At 42.4% G+C, this 19,428-nt stretch overlaps 1 protein-coding gene across 1 annotated transcript; it reads right to left on the reverse strand.

Moving 5' to 3' along the window:
- Positions 1-1,238: 1,238 nt before the first annotated feature.
- On the reverse strand, positions 1,239-19,121 carry LOC311056431 (neurexophilin-1; the record flags this gene model as incomplete). Its single annotated transcript, XM_084073033.1, has 2 exons — positions 1,239-2,012; positions 19,068-19,121. The coding sequence occupies 2 exons, from the start codon at positions 19,119-19,121 to the stop codon at positions 1,239-1,241; spliced, it is 828 nt and encodes a 275-aa protein (XP_083929159.1).
- Between the last annotated feature and the right edge of the window lie 307 nt (positions 19,122-19,428).

Genomic DNA, 19,428 nt, shown 5'->3' on the forward strand with positions numbered 1-19,428 from the left:
ATACAGAGGGGACAATAGAAGGAGCTGCACACTCAACGTCTCCTTCTGTACCCTCCACTTTAATTAAACGAGCTCACTGAATCTCTCGCTCCCTGCACCTCTCCCCCTCTCAAGATGTGGAGCGGGTGAGTCTATCTCTATGCAGAATCTACTTATTTCCCTCGCACTGAACTTGTCTTAAGCCCTGCCCCAAATCTTTGTCAAGCAATTGCTTTTTCTCGCAAATTCTTGCTCTCTTTCTATAGTCTCTCTCTCTCTCTCTCTCTCTCTCTCTCTCTCTCTCTCTCTCTCTCTTTCTCTCTCTTTCCTTCTCCCTCTCTATTGCATTGTAATATAGGTGGTATAGCCTAACTCAAGGATATAGTGAAATTAGATTTGGTTGTAAACTTATGAGTAAACAGAACAGATGAGCACGTCTTGGATGGGAAGCTTCCAGAGATGATGATGAAGATTGGGACAGTGTGTAAAGATGAAGAGAGACAATCAACATTGTTCTCAGATGGTCTGCACTGCAGAGCACATACAAAAGACGCCCTTTTTAGTGTTACCTGATTGATCATCTGGTTACACTTTACATTCAGCAGATCTTTGTGTGATCACAAAATGTATGATTTGGTTAAATGTACAATACAATATTACTTCATGGATGGGTCTTCTACAGCAATAGATGGACATCTATACTGTACATCTATGTTTAATCATAGATGTTTGTAAACATACATGTATATAAGTTATTATTAAATTCTGAATATCTATACAATTCTCCAATGACTTGGATTACAGCATGTTAATGCATGATGTTCCCGGAACAAATACTGCCTTGTGACTTTGTGTAAGATGACAAGTGATCAATGCAATCAGACATAGAACATTCAGAGATGAATTGGTGAGGGAGCAGAGTAGCTGGTGAGAACGGTGATATTTGGAACTTGTGTTGAGGTAAAAACGTGTGTGTTGGCGGTGGTATGTGATTTTACACCACCAGCCAATAATGAATGCTGCAGTAAAGCATCCCAAATGCCTCATTCTGCATACCATACTTTTTTTTTGTTTTGCATATATGTTGTTGTATTTCTTTTCACATGTTACAGTAGTCAGGTTATAGAGAGGGTTTATAAGGTGTTGTTCCCACAACAGCGTTTTGGGTTGATTCACAGCCCTGGTTTTCGTCCTCACACATCGTAATCACTCCTCTTCAAATCTCTCCCCTCCTCCCATCCCTCCTGTGTGTTGTTCTTCTAGCCTGAGGGCAGGTAGGGCATCTCATTGTGGTAGTTGTAGTCCGGGCAGACTTTCTGGACCAGGCGGTAGTCTGTGCTATAGAAGGAGATGTAAATGCAGATAACCTTGAAGGGCTTGGAGCAGATCCAGGACACATGGCTCTGGGTCTGCTCCTGGAAGCAGGTCTTAGACGGGTCATAGTTGCAGAGTGACGTGCGCTTGCTCCGGTCCACCTTCTCGTAGTCCACGCGGCAGTTGAAGATCTTGGAGTCCTTAGGGTAGACCACGCTCTGACGCTCCAAGTCGAACTCGACCGCCTTGACCGGTGGCACCAAGCTGACAGAGATGTTGCCCTGGCCCGTCGAGTTGTGGCGGAAGTAGACACTGAACGTGCCGTTGCCATGGTCCACAATCTTTCCCGTGATCAGCAGGTTGAGGCGCACTGTCTTGATGTTGGAGTAGAAGTCCCCCCAGCCAAACATCTTCTTGAACTTGCCGGTTTTGACGATGGGCCGGCGTTTTACCCTGGAGCTAGAGGCGTCGGGCTTAAGCAGGTCGCTTCCCAGCATCTCCCAGAACTCCTGCTTGGAGAACTCCTGCTTGGAGAAGGGCAGCGGGGAGCGGTAGGGGAGCTCCAGCGAGGTGGAGTTCGCTGCTCTGCTCTTGCTGTGAAGCATCCAGCGGCTCAGGGGGGAGAGTGGGGCCTGCCCACTCAGAAGGCCCACCGTCTTGGATGCATCGTCTGAAGAGCTCTTGGGGCTTGAAGCCTCATCTTCTTGACCCAGGGTCAGCTGGAGAGAGAGACAGAAAGAGAGCGAGAGGTGGGGACAGAGGAAGATTTGGAAAGGCAGAGAGAGTGAAAGTAAGGGAGAGAGAAGAGTGAGGAAAGTGTTAGTAGGAAAGTAGAGAACAAAAGTAGACAGCTTTTACCAAGGGAGAAAGGAACGTGGACTGAAAACGAATCATAGGCTTAATCGATACTTAATTTACCTTTCATACCTCCAGTGGTAGTAATCATGACACTCTATCAATGTGTGTGTGTGTGTGTGTGTGTGTGTGTGTGTGTGTGTGTGTGTGTGTGTGTGTGTGTGTGTGTGTGTGTGTGTGTGTGTGTGTGTGTGTGTGTGTGTGTGTGTATGTATGTATGTATATTTATGTATTATTATTATTATTATAACACACATTACATACATTATTACATTCCTTTGTTTACTCTGGCTGAGAGAGAAAATACTGCATATAAATAAAAATACTATCTAATTTCCCAAGCTACTTGACTAGCCTGAGGGATGACAGCATGGCTTGTAACAGAAAATCCACACCAAAAAAGCAACGTTAGTGAATGTTTTTCACCAATGGCCAGTTCAATCAGTATCTGTGAGTGTTGTGCGCAATTTTATTCTGAAGCTAGAAAACAGTACCCCGATGTCATTAAGAGACACTTCAAACTTGTTTCACAGACAATGAAGAGAAGATAGATTTTGTTGCCCATGGTCTTGCACCAGAATAACTGGAAGCACTTCTATGACTCTTTTTCCACATTCCACATTGTCTAACAACTTCTGATTCTTTGTCCATGGAGTTGTTTCCGAATGCATTAGAAGTACTTGATCACATGACAGATCACAGTCTTACCTCCTGTTTCCATCCTTAGCCACTTAAGCCCTACTCCAAACAAATCAAAACGTTTTGAAAGATATCTCCCACTGTTTGTAGACATGCCCAAAATAGGGATGCTAAGTTGAAAGTGGTTAAAAGGGAAAGATTCCTGAAAATATGTACTAAAAACGTATCGTGAAAGGACTCTCCAGGGCGCAACACCCCCAGTTCCATTCCTGTGTCGCATGTCCTTCCCCTTCTCGCTGCCTTCAGTTTCCTGTCTCTCTACTATGCTATCTAAATAAAGCAAATAAATCGACCAAAACATGAATTTTGGTTTAAACATGTTTTTTTTGTCTCTTCCCATCAGAACCCTTCAGTGTGAGCCTGAGTTAGACCATGCTATTGCCATGGTGCATTTAGTTGGAGGCAGGAAAGAAGAATGGGGGCAGAAGTATAAACAGTGAGGTCCAATTAAGTCTTTTACTGTTTTAATTAATGAAATCTGTGTCGGCACAATGCTGCTAGATGTGAGCATCAACTGACGAGGAGGAAAGTGAAGAGATATGATAGTAGGGCTCCGCTCAGCTCGCCGGTGGCTTTGAGAAAGTGCAGGCGGGAGAGCAAAGTAATGGGTAATTATGTGATGGTAATGATCTATTAACAGGTAGGGTCTGTCAGCTATGCTGCGGAAGCTTCCAGTGCCACCCTGTCCTATTTGATCCAGCCATGGAGAGGATGGGCTCATCTTTGTTTGTGTTCTTGTTGTCTGTTCAGCGTATGGGTGTCATCTTATGATGAATGTGGAAAACTATCAGTGTTACAAAGGTGAGGGCATGAGTCAGCGGGCAAATGAGTGAGTGACTTTTTAAATAAAATTGTGAGCATGTGCCGATACGTGCTGGTGTAGAGAATAAAGTGTGTGTGTCTTTGCATGCGTGTGTGTGTGCATGCGTGCGTGCATGTGTGTATTCATGCATGAAAGTGAGATGGAGAGAGGATCTATGCCCTCCGAGCCCAGGAGGTTTTATACTATCATACATAATGCATGTTTCCTTGTCTGTGCTCTGATCCATCCACTGTCTTTACTGCCTAGGCTTCCTTATACAAGCTTAGTCAGGATTATTAAGTCTTACTCATTCTTATTCCATCTTAGGCAGGTTTTTCAAGACCAGTCAGATTTGCTCACTTGCGCCACAGTCAGTCAGCACTATTGATTTCCTGTCTCTCTAAAAACGTGTATTTCTTTTCATAACAACGTGGATCGCATTTCAACACGCCTTTCGAGGATTTCCCACTGCTGTGGTTGTGGTCTGGTGTTGGACTCAGACGAGAGGGCTGCCCCTGCCCTAATCTGGCCTTATCCCCATGGGTCCATTGGAGGCTAGACGTCCTCTCCTTTAGTTACCTGTCTATTGCTGCTCTGATCCTTTAGGCTTCACCACAGGGACCAATGTTCTACCCTCACGCAGACAAAAAAAAGAACATCAACAGCCATTGACAAGGACTCCTTCCTCTTTGAGTCAGATGGCTGTGATAACTGCCCAGAAAATCACTCGTTCATTAATAATGGAAGAAAAAAAATTGGGAGGGCTGTAGACATATTGATTTTAATCTCTTCAGACGATTTCTTTTTTTTTTTTTCCTGGATGGGGGAGTTTGGGGCAAGCGGGATGACTTTCATAACAAATGGACTATTCCCCAAAGATGCTAGCAAAAGAGTGGCTTGTGTTTGACTACTCTCCTTCAGGAAGCTGCTGGCTGCTGGGAAGCAAGGACAGCACTCTACCTGCCTCCCCAGGTAGCACTTAAGCATCCCTGTGGTGCCTCTAGGATTGTTGGAGTTACGTCAGTTCTAGGATTGTTGGAGTTACGTCAGTCCGAATTCCTCTAAAACTGCCCCTGCCACTGTCAGTTAACCAGAGTCAGTCTCATTGTGGTGCCAGGGCTAACAATAAGGTTATGTGAATGAATTAAAATACAACACATTACAGGGTACTTTGTTATACTGTAGCTACAGAGCCCCCCACACACCCTTTATAGTGACGTTATTTGGAAGGTTGAATTTCCAGACTGCAAGGGTAGAATGAAGTGAGGATTGTGCTATTGTTGAACAGAAGATTTAAGTGTCTGGTCCCTCCAGGTGTCCGATTCAGTGTTCACTGTCATTGTGAAATGGTAGACTGGGTTTAATATGACTCGGAAAAAGCACATCTGTAACCAGGGCTGCAACTGCTGAAGGCGTTCTGTGTTGGCTGTGTGCACCCACATGGCACCTTATTTTTTGTAAACAAATAAATTATCATGCACAGTATGCAGTCAATGGCAGATGATACAGCAAACAATTATAAAAACAATTATCAAGTTTTGGGTTGATCACTCTTCTGTCTCCCTCTAAAATTCTGTTTTGAGGCTATTTGATGCTGCTTCTGAGGCCTCTGAGGTTATTAATATTGGCGTTGAACAATTCAGTTAGACCTTTTCCAAACTGTGTGTGTGTGGGAGGGGGGGGGGGGGGGTGAGGGTTACATCTCAGGTCATTGATGTCATAAACTGAACGGCTGCACATAGCTACAGTACGTCTTTGGTTATTATGTATCAATTGGGCGGTCGTGGCTTAGTGGGTAGAGATACCGGCTGGTAATCAGAAGCTCTCCAGCTCGCCTCCTGGCCCGCTTATAGTGTCGATGGGTACCTGAACAAGACGCTTAACCCACCTAACTGCACTAACCCCCCCCCCCCCCCCCCACCCCGAGATCCTCTGAGCAGCCATCAGCTGGGTGAAGCTGAAACAGAATTTCCCATTGGATTAATAAAGGTATAACTAATTGAACTTTAAAATAGAGTAACCATACACCATGCAGTATATAACCACAAGCGGCAATATTGTGTTACTTTTGACTGCAGTGTGGAAAAACTCTGCAGTGTTGCAGCTCTAATTGTAGAGACTCTGAGGTTAACAAAGAGCAGAATGTTCCAAGACGGGAGCAGATGCAAATAAAACAGTATATGAAATGTCACATTTAATTGTCAGACCTGTTCCAGTCTTCACTTGTGCCGTGTAAGCAGAGTCAAAATAGAATAGAATAGCTCCATTGTTCGCTCCTTCAGTTACACTGCCATAAAAAGTGAAAGTAATATTTTACTTCAGAATTTTTTGGGGTTTTCTTTTACGTTACTAGCCATCTATAAGAGGGTCTGTGTGTGTCTGTGTGTGTGTGTCTGTGTGTGTGTGTGTGTGCGTGTGTGCGTGCGTGCGTGCGTGCGTGCGTGCGTGCGTGCGTGCGTGCGTGCGTGCGTGCGTGCGTGCGTGCGTGCGTGTGTGTGTGTGTGTCTGTCAGTCAGTGTGTCCATAGATAATCTTGCAAACTGCTGGACCAATCAGAGCTAAATTACTTACCTGGCCAGTAGGCCACAGAAGTACCTCCACATTTTCTTTTCACATTATGTTTTATACTTTTGGAAATTATTATCTTTAACAATTTAACTTTCATAATGGAAGTCAATGGGCCTCTGATCAGGCTGAAACCATGCCCAAATGTGGAGTCCCCCTTGGTCACAGAAGTATTTGTCCCATTCAAAATCCCATTTTTATTTTATTCACGTCATATAAGAACTGTGTTCCAAAACAATTCTGTCAGGGAGGTGACTCTGTATCGTTCATGATATGTATTTTGACACAGTCTGTCTTGGGAGGAAATTGAATTAATTCTGCGGCGATTGCAGAGATTCCTTAGATTGTGACATTTGTTATCAGTGTGTGTTATTATTTAGTTTGTTTGAATGTTTCAGTCGAAACAACTGAGAACTGACAATACTTTGCTGCAGAAAGAAAATAATCCAATGCAACATGATGTGGTGCTGATTATGTGCGCCATGGCGCCTCTATCTCCCATGTGTAATGGGAGATATACCGTAGGCATTTTTAAGGCTGATAATTGTCTATTTGTAGGTAACCGTTTATTTTCGTACTCTTTCATAACTGTATAGGTAAATCACCAGACTATATATATATATATATATATATATATATTTATTTATTTTTTTATTTTATTTTTTTACACAGTTCTTGTTTGATGTGATGCTACAAAAAGTCTATGGGATTTAGAATGGGAAAAACATTCCGTGATTTTAGATTTTCTGTCATTTTCAAGAAGTCATTTTAGCCAATCAAAAATAAAATACACATTCTGGGGCAGACAATGTTCATTTATTCATCATTGCATGTTAGAAGTGGAATATTGATTTTGATATCGAAGACTGGGCACAATTTAAAAATTCTAAATCACACCCTGGGTAGACAAACCGTGGGCGACGGGCAATCATGTACAATGATATTAATGCTGTGATTTTGTCATCTGTCATGTATGCTACAGTAAGTGAGTCAGTGAGATGGTTGGAGAGAAGAGAAGGTGGCTGTGGGCTCTGTCGCTGCAGTAATTGTGAGTCATTCAGCCAGGGAGCACAAGCCTTCAGCCTCTCTCCCAGCAGGGAAGCCATGGTGGGAGAGGGGCTGGGTAGGGGTTGATATTCACAAACCTGCCAGTTACAAAGGCAATAATGAGCCTGTGAAACTGAAATGTATTCCGTTTAACCACTTTCAAACTGATGTCCCTACTTTGGGCATGTCATTATAGGCAAAAATGTGTGAAAATTGGCAATTATGTCCTGCCGTGCGACACCATCGTACAACAAACTATAAAAGGAAGTGGATAATCTATTCTCCTCAGCCTCACATAGCCAGACTTTCAGAGTTTTTTTTCTTTTAGTTTTGAGGGTTAGGGTTAGGGTTAGGGTTAACTGTCTCAGTTTGTTTTCAATTTTAGTTTAGTTTTGATTTGTTTTAAAGTGGGTTTGCTAATTAAGTTTATTCTTTATTAGGCTTAGTTTTAGTTTTTTAGTTTTTATTCATTTTAGTGTTAGTTTTTTATTGTAATATGGATGCAGGGGCAAGATTCAACAAGGTCAGAAAAATTGCAAAAATAGCCAATCTACAAGCTCACAATGCGTATGAGCTTGTAGATCTGCTATTTTTTGAAGATTTTTGACAAAAACAAAAACTAAGGGCATTTTCTCTATGATATTAGTTTTAATCAGTTGTGTAAACACACAATACAACCGAAACGTTGCTTAAATAAAAATATGTTAAGCAACGTTGTACTGTATGTCCCTATGTGCAAGTGTAGACAGTGTGTGGGTCATTTTATTTTATTCTATGCGTCTGATCCCTGCCTACGAGCTGATCAGTTGTGCATAAGACTTTGTTGTTTCAGTTAACTAAAATGTTTTTCCAATTCAGGTTTTTGTTATTTTGTTAGTTTTAGTCAACTATGATAACCCTGCCGCCTACTGATACGTCTGGTGATGTTTTAATTCTTTAGAGGTAGGTGGTAACAATTCAGAGATAAAAACAAAACAGAACTTTCACAGAATTAGGCTCTTGCCAACTAAATTGACTCCTGCCAGAGTTTACATTATTCTAATTTCAATTCTTAGCAGTTGGCACTGCAGACGCTAAACATTGAGAGAGCCTATCCGTATACACCACCCAGCCGGAGATGAATGCACGTGATTGTCCTTAGGAGCTGACAAGTTCAATAAGCACTCCATTTTCCTCTGGCTTGTTGAGTTGAAATCTTCATCTCTAATATGACATAAATTTTTAATTAAAGGCTCGGGCATAGCTCAGTTTTCCTAAGCGTTCATCAATGCTTTTGTGCTCCATCTCCACATCTAATAGGCTCACTGCAGGAGACTTCTCTGTTACATGATTAAAGTCTAAGAACGGCTGTGCCCTTATAACTAATTATTCCACTGGCTAGTATGAAGGGGGGGGCATGGGGGAAAGGTAATTTCACAAGAAACAAGCCGTTTGACTCTCAATGAATAATTTATGCTGGCTCCGAGGAGGTCACTGGAGCTTAGCTCCGTGATAGGTGGACGAACTCACCGCACAGAGGAGCTCTTTTTTTCTTTTCTATTTTTCTCCTCCAACCCCCTTCCCCGATTATCCCCCTGACAAATTTTAGACAGGTTTAGTTGTGTGGCCCCACGTGAGCTAGGGGTAGCAGGTCCATTGTGCATGCGGAGGGAGATGCCCGGCTCTGAATTGGCTATCAAATTTTTACATTATAAGATATCGACATGGAGGCAGGGGCGCCAGAGTAGGGCGTCAATGGGGGACACACAGTGAGAGAGAGAGTTCCTCCTGGGAGCACAGAGAATGCAAGGGCTGATGGGACAGGGCTGATTAAAGCAATGCTCTCTGTTTGAAAACCCCAAGCGGAGCGCTCAGGTATCATCTCACGGAGGCACAGGTAGAAAAGCTCCACTCGAGTGCTCTCACATCAAGGGATCTAAGTAGGATTTATTAATGCTTTCGGCCTTCTGATTAATTTCTGAATAGCGCCCCCAAAAAGCTCACATCAATATGATCCAGGCGCTGATAACAATACATGAGATTGTCCTGACCTATGCAGGTCTACCTCTGCTACACGTAATTCTGAACAACTGTGAAACAATCTCACAGAAATGTTCCTGCTACCTGCATGCTGCATTTTTGTACTTGAAAACATCTCTTTAAAGCTCATGTTAATTGAACCCTCCAGTGGCAAGCTATTCCACTTGTTAGAAACTGCTAAAGAGAGTCCTGTCTGTGTATGGAGACAACTCTGAAAATCACTGTATTTCCCCGATTATGGGGTAAACATACAGTACTGGCACACTCCACAATAGGTGCTCATCCAAGCAGAACAGTCTGTTTACAGATAACTGAGAACTGAGAATACAAATTGCACTGTTACTTCACCACCCACCACCCCGTCTCATTATGATGAGGAAACCAGTAGTTCCTGTCGCGCTTTGATGAGATCAGCATGAAACCAGGGGGCCCTGCTGTATCAGGACATCTTGTTTCAGTGTTAACATTTAACAATCTAATTAATGCTGATCTGTTTAAATATCTGTCCCATATTGTTCGGACAAATAAAAACATTTAATCATGTGGATTTCAGGATAGGATCCGATTTGGATCTCAGACTCCATTTGGCCAGCCTGTGACATCAGTCGTCTATTACATATCTGTGACTCCGAATTTGGGCATGGTTTCAGCCTGATTAGATCCCCTTTCAATTCCATTATAAATTTGAAGATAAAAAAAGAAAGATTGCGAGAAAACGAGATTAGCTCAAGACACACTGACCCTCTTCTAGACGGCTTGCTTCTGAGGAGCCATGCTGTAAAAAAAGCATGGTAAAATCCTGTGTTAATTAAATTCTTATATTGTTGCCTACTAGTTTAGTATATTTACAATGCAATAATTTAGAAATTACAATTATATTAAAAGTAAAAAATATTATATTAAAATGTATATTGAAAATGTTGAGCCCTGATAATAATTAGGCATAATTAGACTCATATTGCTCATGTTTGTTTGATTGTTTGTTTTCTGGGCGGGGGTGGGGGTCGGCATGATTACTCCAGGGTTGTGTCATATTGGCATATTAATGAGGGCTTGATTCTATAGGTGTGGCATATTGGCATAATGAATAGGTCCTGGAATGCTAAACGAGGCCACGTTTGAGATACTATAAAACTTCTTTATGGAAGTTTTTTGAGTGAGAAAAATACTTGACATGATCAGAGATAGATTTTTCGGAGGATTTAAGCCACGCTCTGGACGTGTGAACTGCGACGTTAACCTGTAAGGGTCCATTCCTATATTAAAATTGGCTTAATGGAGGCCAGCGGTCCACGGCCACTGCCATGTCACTCTGACTCAGACATAACCATAAACAAACCCGATACGCCCATATATAGGCAGGACCACAGCCACGTCACGCTGACTCAGACATAACCATAAACAAACCCGATACGCCCATATATAGGCATATATAGAGATTCAGTTGTCCAGAGCCACAGATCCTACCGCTATGCACATATATATGGTCATGTGCAGGGGTGCACATAACTGGTGCGCAGGTGCGCATGCGCACCCAAAATAAAAAATGCGCACCACATCAGGCGACGCGAGGCGCTTTTGCGCACCAACAGCTGGGACAGGAATTTCCAAGCTTTTATTTTTTAGCAAAACTAAAAAATAAAAGCCTGGAGATCGAGGCTAGGAATTTACTTCCTGAAGCCACACTCACACAATCACTCTAAAGCACCCGTCGGCCCCATGTACAGCCATTAGGCACAGGGGTAGAGATATGACTCGCGTCGCCTCGCATCGCCTCGCATTGCCTCGCAGCGTGCACGCAGCCAGCAGCGGCTGTTAGAGGCACTCGTCACCGATGATGAACGCACCGTAATGGTGCAAAATATGCCGTGAACGTCCCAATCTGGCGGATAAAATCAGCGCAGCAGCACAGGGCACCAACCTTGGGGGCTTTATGTAACAGCGTGAGAAAAAAAAAACGACGAAAATCGGCGGAATTAAGAAGCAGAGCGTCCTTTTTTTCTAGCCCCCCCCCCCCCACCTAAAAAGTTATGTGCACCCCTGGTCATGTGCATACACGGGGCCGACCGACTTCAAACTCGGCTCGCGCATCGGCAAGGACTTAAGGGAGTGCGGTGCCCGCCGCTGAGTTGTTCGTTTATGCGGTTGTCCAGAACCGCCGATCCGACCGATATATCCATATATGGGCATATATGGATATCCAGTTGTCCCTATGTCCAACCAATATGCCCATATATGGGCATGCCAATATACTATTGACATCAGGGATCTCCATATATGAGCATAAAAAGGGACACAGGTAGACATACAGATACAGAGATCTCCATATATGGGGAAAAAAGGAACACAGACAGACGGGTACAACGTACTCTGACAAAGCCCCCGACACCATGACTCGGTCGGATCGGCCGAACTCTAGATGTGAGGGCGCATAGTGGCCCGAACCTCCAGTTTGTTGAATTAACACTGAGGATTTTACTGTATGGAAGCTACCTTGGTATCTGTGAAAGGCGAAAGATGTGACAATATTAGCACGATCCATAACTGTGGTCCTATTGTGTGTTTTCAAAGTGCGTCTTTATCAAAAATTAAAACCTGACTTTATGGAATTTCCTATTCTTGGTTAGCACGTGAAATGTACATGCCTCTCTCATCCTCTATGCCTGTGTGGTACAGTACACCTACTCATTCCACCACAGACTATACAAGTCCCTCTTCTTTAACACTGTACACTATGCTTTCCAAACCAGCAGACAGTTGTACATGTGCCACTGTATCGGTCAAGGCTTTGCTCCTTGGAGCAGTGCCACAGTAAATTGTGTTGGTTTGCGTAGACAGTGTGTTATGTCCCAGGACAGCTGCTCTGTGCTTCACTATAAGGGCTAACAGTGTCAGGGAGCATGCACTCTCTTCATCTATCCCTCTCTCTCTCTCTCTCTCTCTCTCTCTCTCTCTCTCTCTCTCTCTCTCTCTCTCTCTCTCTCTCTCTCTCTCTCTCTCTTACGCTCATGCTCACTATCACGCTCACTCTTACACTGCCAAGGCTGCGTGTCAACCAGGCACGGGCCTTGTAGGTTGAGGCTCTGCTGGGCTCCTCTGCGGGCGGTCGGTAGAAAAAGGCGCACCTCTGGGGTCATTGATGCCGTGGCTGTGCATAACTGTAGCCGCTTTATACCACAGGCAGGGAGCCACAGAGCCTGACCATTATAACACAAGCTGCCCCTCCCCTTCACCAGCGACTCCGTCCGTCGCTTTTTAGGTATGGTCTGCTGATAATAGGCAGAGGGGAAGGGGAGTGAATGAAATGGTTGTTGTCGATACCAAATAGGGGAGTGTGTAGTTTTGGACTGCTAAGGACAATGACCCCCCCAACACATGCACGAGCACACACACACAAGCACGTGCACACACACACACACGCACACACACACACACACACACACACACACACACACACACACACACACACACACACACACACACACACACACACACACACACACACACACACACACCATTTGCACTAAAATGGCATCACAGCGGGAATATAGGGATGAAAACTCTACCGCATGCATTTGTCTGTCCATAACCCCTCGTTGTAACACACTGTTGTCATAGATTTCTTTTTGGATGTGTGTGTGAGACATACTTTGAAATCTGTCATGTTTTGAGAGAGAGAGAGAGAGAGAGAGAGAGGGAGAGGGGGGAGGGGTGGGGGCCTTGGGAAAAGAGTAACAGAAAGCCACAAAGACATCAGTATTCAGTCGGCTCCTGTTGTCTCACATTTGTGACTGCAGTGTGTGTGTAGTATCAAACAGCAGCATTTTGACCATTTGTTTTTGTTTATACTGGAGTTCGGTGGTACAGTAGGTTTGCTTAGATTCATCTGTCTGGACAAGGTTAGTTAGCCTGAAAAGAGGGCAGGTAACATACTGCTGCTAACTACAAATTTATACTTTTCATTGATGCAAGACGTGTCACATATTTTCATTGAAAGTAAGGCAGTCATTTGTGGTGAGTGGTACACCACAGACTTACGACAAAATATAAATCAGGGCTTAACTGTGGAACATTTTTGGCCGTGTTGAATCTCAGACTCTCCAACCGCTATAATTCCATTTATTGCCCTTATCTGTAGGTGATTTATGTTTCCTGTTGTAATGCTTTTCTGTGTTGTATGGCTTAATTAAGATCCCCTATCCATTGCGAAATATCATCATCATCATCATAAAAAAAAGGAAAATGTTCTCAATTGATTTTGCGGGTTAAATAATGGGTAAACAAATAAAACCACTGGCGACTGTTCTGCCACTTCCTTAATACATGACCAAATAAAAACCCTGTAAAGAATGATGACAGAGATACTCTTGTCCTCATGAATGTCATTTTTTAATATACTGTACATAATATTGCAAAGCATATCGTGTGTGTGTGTGTGTGTGTGTGTGTGTGTGTGTGTGTGTGTGTGTGTGTGTGTGTGTGTGTGTGTGTGTGTGTGTGTGTGTGTGTGTGTGTGTGTGTGTGTGTGTGTGTGTGTGTGTGTGTGTGCGCGTGCGCGTGCATGCGTGCGTTTCCCTGCTGTAAGCAAGCAGCGGGAATATCAAGCAGAACAGTCTCTCATGGCCACAGAGAGGCTACCTGAGACACTGTACATGTTTCTATACTGAGCTCAGTGTACATTGTTATGAGAGACCTGAGCTTCTACACTGAGCTCTGTGTGTGAGTATGTCTGAGAGACCTGAGATACGTGCTTCTATACTGAGCTCACTGTGTGAGTATGTATGAATTGGCTGAGATACGTGCTTCTACACTGAGCTCATTGGGAGTATGTATGAGATAGCTGAGATGCATGCTTCTATACTGTGTGTGAGTATGTATGTATGTGATACCCGAGATTCATGCTTTTATACTGAGCTTACTGTGTGTGTGAGTATGTATGAGTAACCTGAGGCCACATATACCATTTTTTGCTCTTTGAAGGTTACAATGCAAATTTAAAGCCAGAGACCCATAACAAAATAAACCCCATTATGAGTGTCTGTGTGTGTTTGAACATACAATGTGTGTGCATGATGTGTCCATGTGTGTGTCCCTTTTGTTTTATCTATTTATTTATTTATTTTGTATATTGAAATGTACATACAGTACACTAATACATAGATACATACATCATTACTCTACCGCATTTTGTGTAAATGCACATTTATATTTACAGAAATACCCAGGGATACAGGCTTGAACATGCATACAGTGAAACTGCACAACCATTCCAGTAGCATGTCCCGTTCCAGCTGTGGGTTCACTGCCCTGATCACCCGTGTTTGTGCTGTTTAGCTGTTTTGGCTGGACCGCAGCAGCGGGGCCAGCCTATAAACACAAATACCCTGACTGCCTGAAAGATGAAGTTACACCATTGGTTGGCTGGTTGCCTTAACAAGGAAATAGCCAATTGCGGGAGCAATTGGTCCTCCAGGGTATGGAATGTAGCCTATCCTAATAACTAACCTTTTCTTATAATTTGAAGGGCTCTAAAGTGTGATTATTTCACTCGCATTTGCACCTACTGTAAAAATGTAAAAATAGATATGTGCGAACCATAACCTTGTGTGTGTGTGTGTGTGTGTGTGTGTGTGTGTGTGTGTGTGTGTGTGTGTGTGTGTGTGTGTGTGTGCGTGCGTGCGTGCGTGCGTGCGTGCGTGCGTGCGTGCGTGCGTGCGTGCGTGCGTGCGTGCGTGCGTGCGTGCGTGCGTCAGTGTGTTTGAAAGAGAGACAGAGAGAGGGACTACCTTGTCCAGGCCCTATAATTGCAGGCACTTGACTTATTATTTCACGATTGATAAGTTTACACACACATGCTTTTATTTGTAACGGTGGTGGATATACTGTAGCTCCTGTACCACGTTTTGTGACCATATGAATTGATAACTTTGGATGAACTCACACAGCCCTAGTCCATATAGTTTCTGCCTCTGCTCAGCAGTCAATCAAGCAGAGAGGACGTCTGGTGCAACATGGTTGAGTACATACAGTATCTCCGACCTTTGGTTCCAGTCAGTCTTGATCTATTGATCTATTAAACTGGCACGCCCCAACGTCTACGGGGATAACACCAAACCTTAACATCACTGACTGATGAAGTTATATCACTGGTCAGCTGGCCGCATATCGCCGCTGCATGTAGGCCTATCTGTCGTTTCAAATTAAAAAGCCCTTCAGCATTCATATGATCCAGCTATATACTGGGTAAAGAAGGGGAGAACAAGTCTTTCTTAAAATTGTAAAATCCTGAGTGTTCATATAAATATTTACTGTCACACAGGTTCATTTTTACATTTTACATATCAGAATCATATAAAGCCTTTTTTCTGCTGCTGCAGTGTCAATTTGTAGTTGCATCCAGTGTGCGAGGAAGAGAAGTTTAGATTTGATCATGTTTTTTTGTGCTTAAGAAGACAAACTTTATGTTAATAGTCTCTTGTTAATGTACAGACATTATGCTCTCCTAGTGAGTGCGAGGAGGACATGGGTTCAAATGTGAACCATGTTTATGAAGCATATCTCTCCTTTCTCTTTGCCCTTGGTTTCCTTTCTCTCTAAACTGATCTATGTGAAATAAAGCATAAAAATGCCAAAAATAAATCTTTCCAAGAAATAGTCTCTTAAAACAAGAATTTAACTGTCATTCTTTTCTCTAGTACTTCATCCATTTCATTTCTATACACTGACCTTCTCTTGCTCACTACACAGAAGAATTCTGAGTTTTCATTTAACTAATGTAACCCTTATGGGTCCATTTTTACACTCTCAAAGTTAAAAGGATTTTACTGTCTATGCATTGAATTCTCTCGTGCTCTTGTTTCCCCATTTTGGTTTATTCTGCTTCATATTGTGCATCTACTTCAAATTTCTACTCATAAATGTCAAATTATCTTCTAGTGGCCACTGCCAGTCCTTGCTTTCATCTGGCTTTAGCTATATCTGTCACTTGATTCATTTCAGGCACCTGGCCTGTATCGCGTATGGTATATCTTTGAAGTGAAAACACTACAGATGAGGTGGAGTGCAATTGCAGTCTTTGTGTACTGAACCTATAGTCAAATCTTCAGTGCTGAGAGTAGAGAAATATAACCAAACGGTTACATTTGTACACTCTCAGTTACAAATGCATTATTTAAAACTGAGGATTTTACTTTGTGCTATAGCATTTTTACTTTTTTCCTTGCACCTTTCACAAGCTATTCCATAATGCTGGAATGCAATGGATTAAGTCCTCAAAGTTATCCTCATTGATCTATTGGAGAATGCACTCCATAGATGATGATGAAACTGCGTTGTTGAGCCATTTAGTTCATTACAAAGAAATCTAGGCAGCTTACTCACTGTCAAAAATGAAAAATAACTGTAGTTACTGCCAAAAATAAACACAATTTCTCTAGCAGTCAAGTGGCATGTTTTATATTATTTATAAACCCCTACATACAGGCTTTAATTAACATTTGACATATGAAATCTATCATTTAAACAACAATCACCCTGACACATTGTGTTAATAGTAGTCTATAATAAAGTTGTATTTCCAAATGAAAATCATCCCTTGAGACTCGAGACACTCTGGGCATGATGAACTTATTACAATAGAAAGTCATCCAAATCGATTTTTTTATTCACGGGAGGCCTATGATTATTAATCACTTCTCAGTCCTGTAATAAAAAGTTGGATAATGTATTAATTGCCCCATAATTTATTATTGTCACGCAGCTAATAAATTACCCAAGATCTCACGCTGAGGGATGTCATGTACGTTTTTCATAGATATATGGTCTGAAGAAAATAATGCACATCAATTAATTAAATTATCATTCATTGGGCTACAGTCAATCTGATTTAGAATAGGCCACAATCCAGTGCTCATAAAATGCCCCGAAAGCCGACATGGATTTTAGCTCTCCTTATCAGCTTTTTTTTCACTTGCAATCACATGCCTAATTCTTTTCAGGCATTTTGGAGATGATGCTTTCTTGTTTCTGTGAATATATTTATATGTACACACATAGTGTGTGTGTGTGTGTGTGTGTGTGTGTGTGTGTGTGTGTGTGTGTGTGTGTGTGTGTGTGTGTGTGTGTGTATGCATATATATATATATATATATATATATATATATATATATATATATATATACAGTATAGTGTCATCACATGATATCTACCACAACCAAGATATCTATCTCACTAATACAGTCATACAGCCAGGCCACTACCTTCACTAATACAGTGGAAGGGCCAAGTGAAGTTCATGGCCATGCAGGCTGGATTTATATATATATATATATATATATATATATATATATATATATATATATATATATATATATATATATATATATATATATGTATATGTATATGTATATGTATATATATATATATATAAAATGTATTTATTTATCGGCCTGTCAAATATGGGATATGGGATCCATATCCCCAGACAGCAAAGGCACAGGTTAACCAATTATTTTTGGAATTCCCATGTGTATCATCGCCCTCTTTGATGAATCAGTATCAGGTTTCCCTCATCCCAATTTGAAGACAAAGCCTATACATATAAAATCCCCAGAAAGCTAGGCCTTTATTCATGTTTAAAGTGATGGAGGTGGTTGGAATCTTACTACAGTACACATACAAAGCCACAATGTCATCAAGAGGACAAACAATGAGACGCGCCAAACAGACATCACTTGACTCCAGATTTAAACAAAACCAGTCTGCTTAGCCTACTTGGCCCTAAATCCTATGTTGGGCTGTTTAAAAGTTCTCTCAAGGCTCATGTTCTGTGTTCATAGCCTAAACTAAACGCTGCATGTTTTCTCATTAGCCTAAATATTGTAGTCGCACAAGGGCGCACACACACATAATCGCGTTATTGGTACATTATTATGCGCTTAGGCTTCTTGATCTTGGCTCCCTTTATAAAACGATTATAGGCCTAACCAATAGCATAATATCCCACACACATCGAACAAGCAATCATGGAGCACTGCATGTCTTTCGTGTCATCACAAAATCTGTGCATAGCAATTCAATTTACTCTGAAAAAAACGAATAAATTACAACCTAAAATAATAACGTCTCGTGCGCAATGGGTAGACATAGCCTACTCTGCCGATAAATGAAAGGCATAGACCTACCCGTCTGGTATTTATAGGATACTTTTGCACGTTAGGCAGTAAGTTCTCAGTCCTTTTCGGCAGCACATCACTAAAGGTGTTTCAATATTGTGGTGGATATCATCATGAGGATCATTATCATTATCATCTACATCGCCATGCTGGCTTGTGGTGGACATGTTTTTGTCAAAATTACATTTTTGCCACGGACATACAAAATGAGTGGACAATAATATTACCAGAAACACTAAAGAGCCAGCCCTGAATTATCATAATAGGTCTGTAACTCTGAGGTGTTCAAATGGAACCAAATGGACCCGTAAGGTATGGACCCTTGCAATAGTGGTGTGTAAAAAAGAAAATAAAAAAAATTGCCACGGACACATTAAGTTTGTGTACGAACATATTGATGAGCCCTGATCATGAGGTAAAACATTGCAATAGTGTGGTGGACTGGTGGCACTGAGGAACGGCTGTGCGTTCGGAGCGGGACGGTGCGCTTCGCTTCCAAGTCACTCCGACAGACACATGCAGAAGGTGTTTATACTGAACACACAACACAACGGGGAACGAAATGAACCGACGTGGACTTTTCCATAGGACTCAGGGACCCCCCCCTGTCTTACCAAACACGCTGTTCCGTTGAGGAGGAGGAGGATAAAGCTGCGGCTGATAGCCATCGTCGTGGCGCGCAGAGCAGACCCCACCGCTCCCCAGTCAAATCCTCAGGCAGCTTTCCTTCAGCACCACTCCTCCGGTAGCCTGCAGCTGGATCTCTCCCATGTCCCACACACCTAGAGGAACCGCTGGAACCCGCGCTTATATCGGAGCCTTTTATCAATCCCGGATTTGAGTCAAATTAAGTTGATGTGAGAAATCCATAGGTGGATATAGGATATGGAGAATATGCGGTATTAGCATCCATGCATGAAATCCCAGTTTAGCCAGAGACATCAGGTTGACTGGGAAGTGGGTGAATCATATATT

The sequence above is a fragment of the Gymnoscopelus microlampas genome (assembly GCF_963454915.1).
Source record: "Gymnoscopelus microlampas genome assembly, chromosome: 11".
In the NCBI taxonomy this organism is placed as follows: Eukaryota; Metazoa; Chordata; class Actinopteri; order Myctophiformes; family Myctophidae; genus Gymnoscopelus; species Gymnoscopelus microlampas.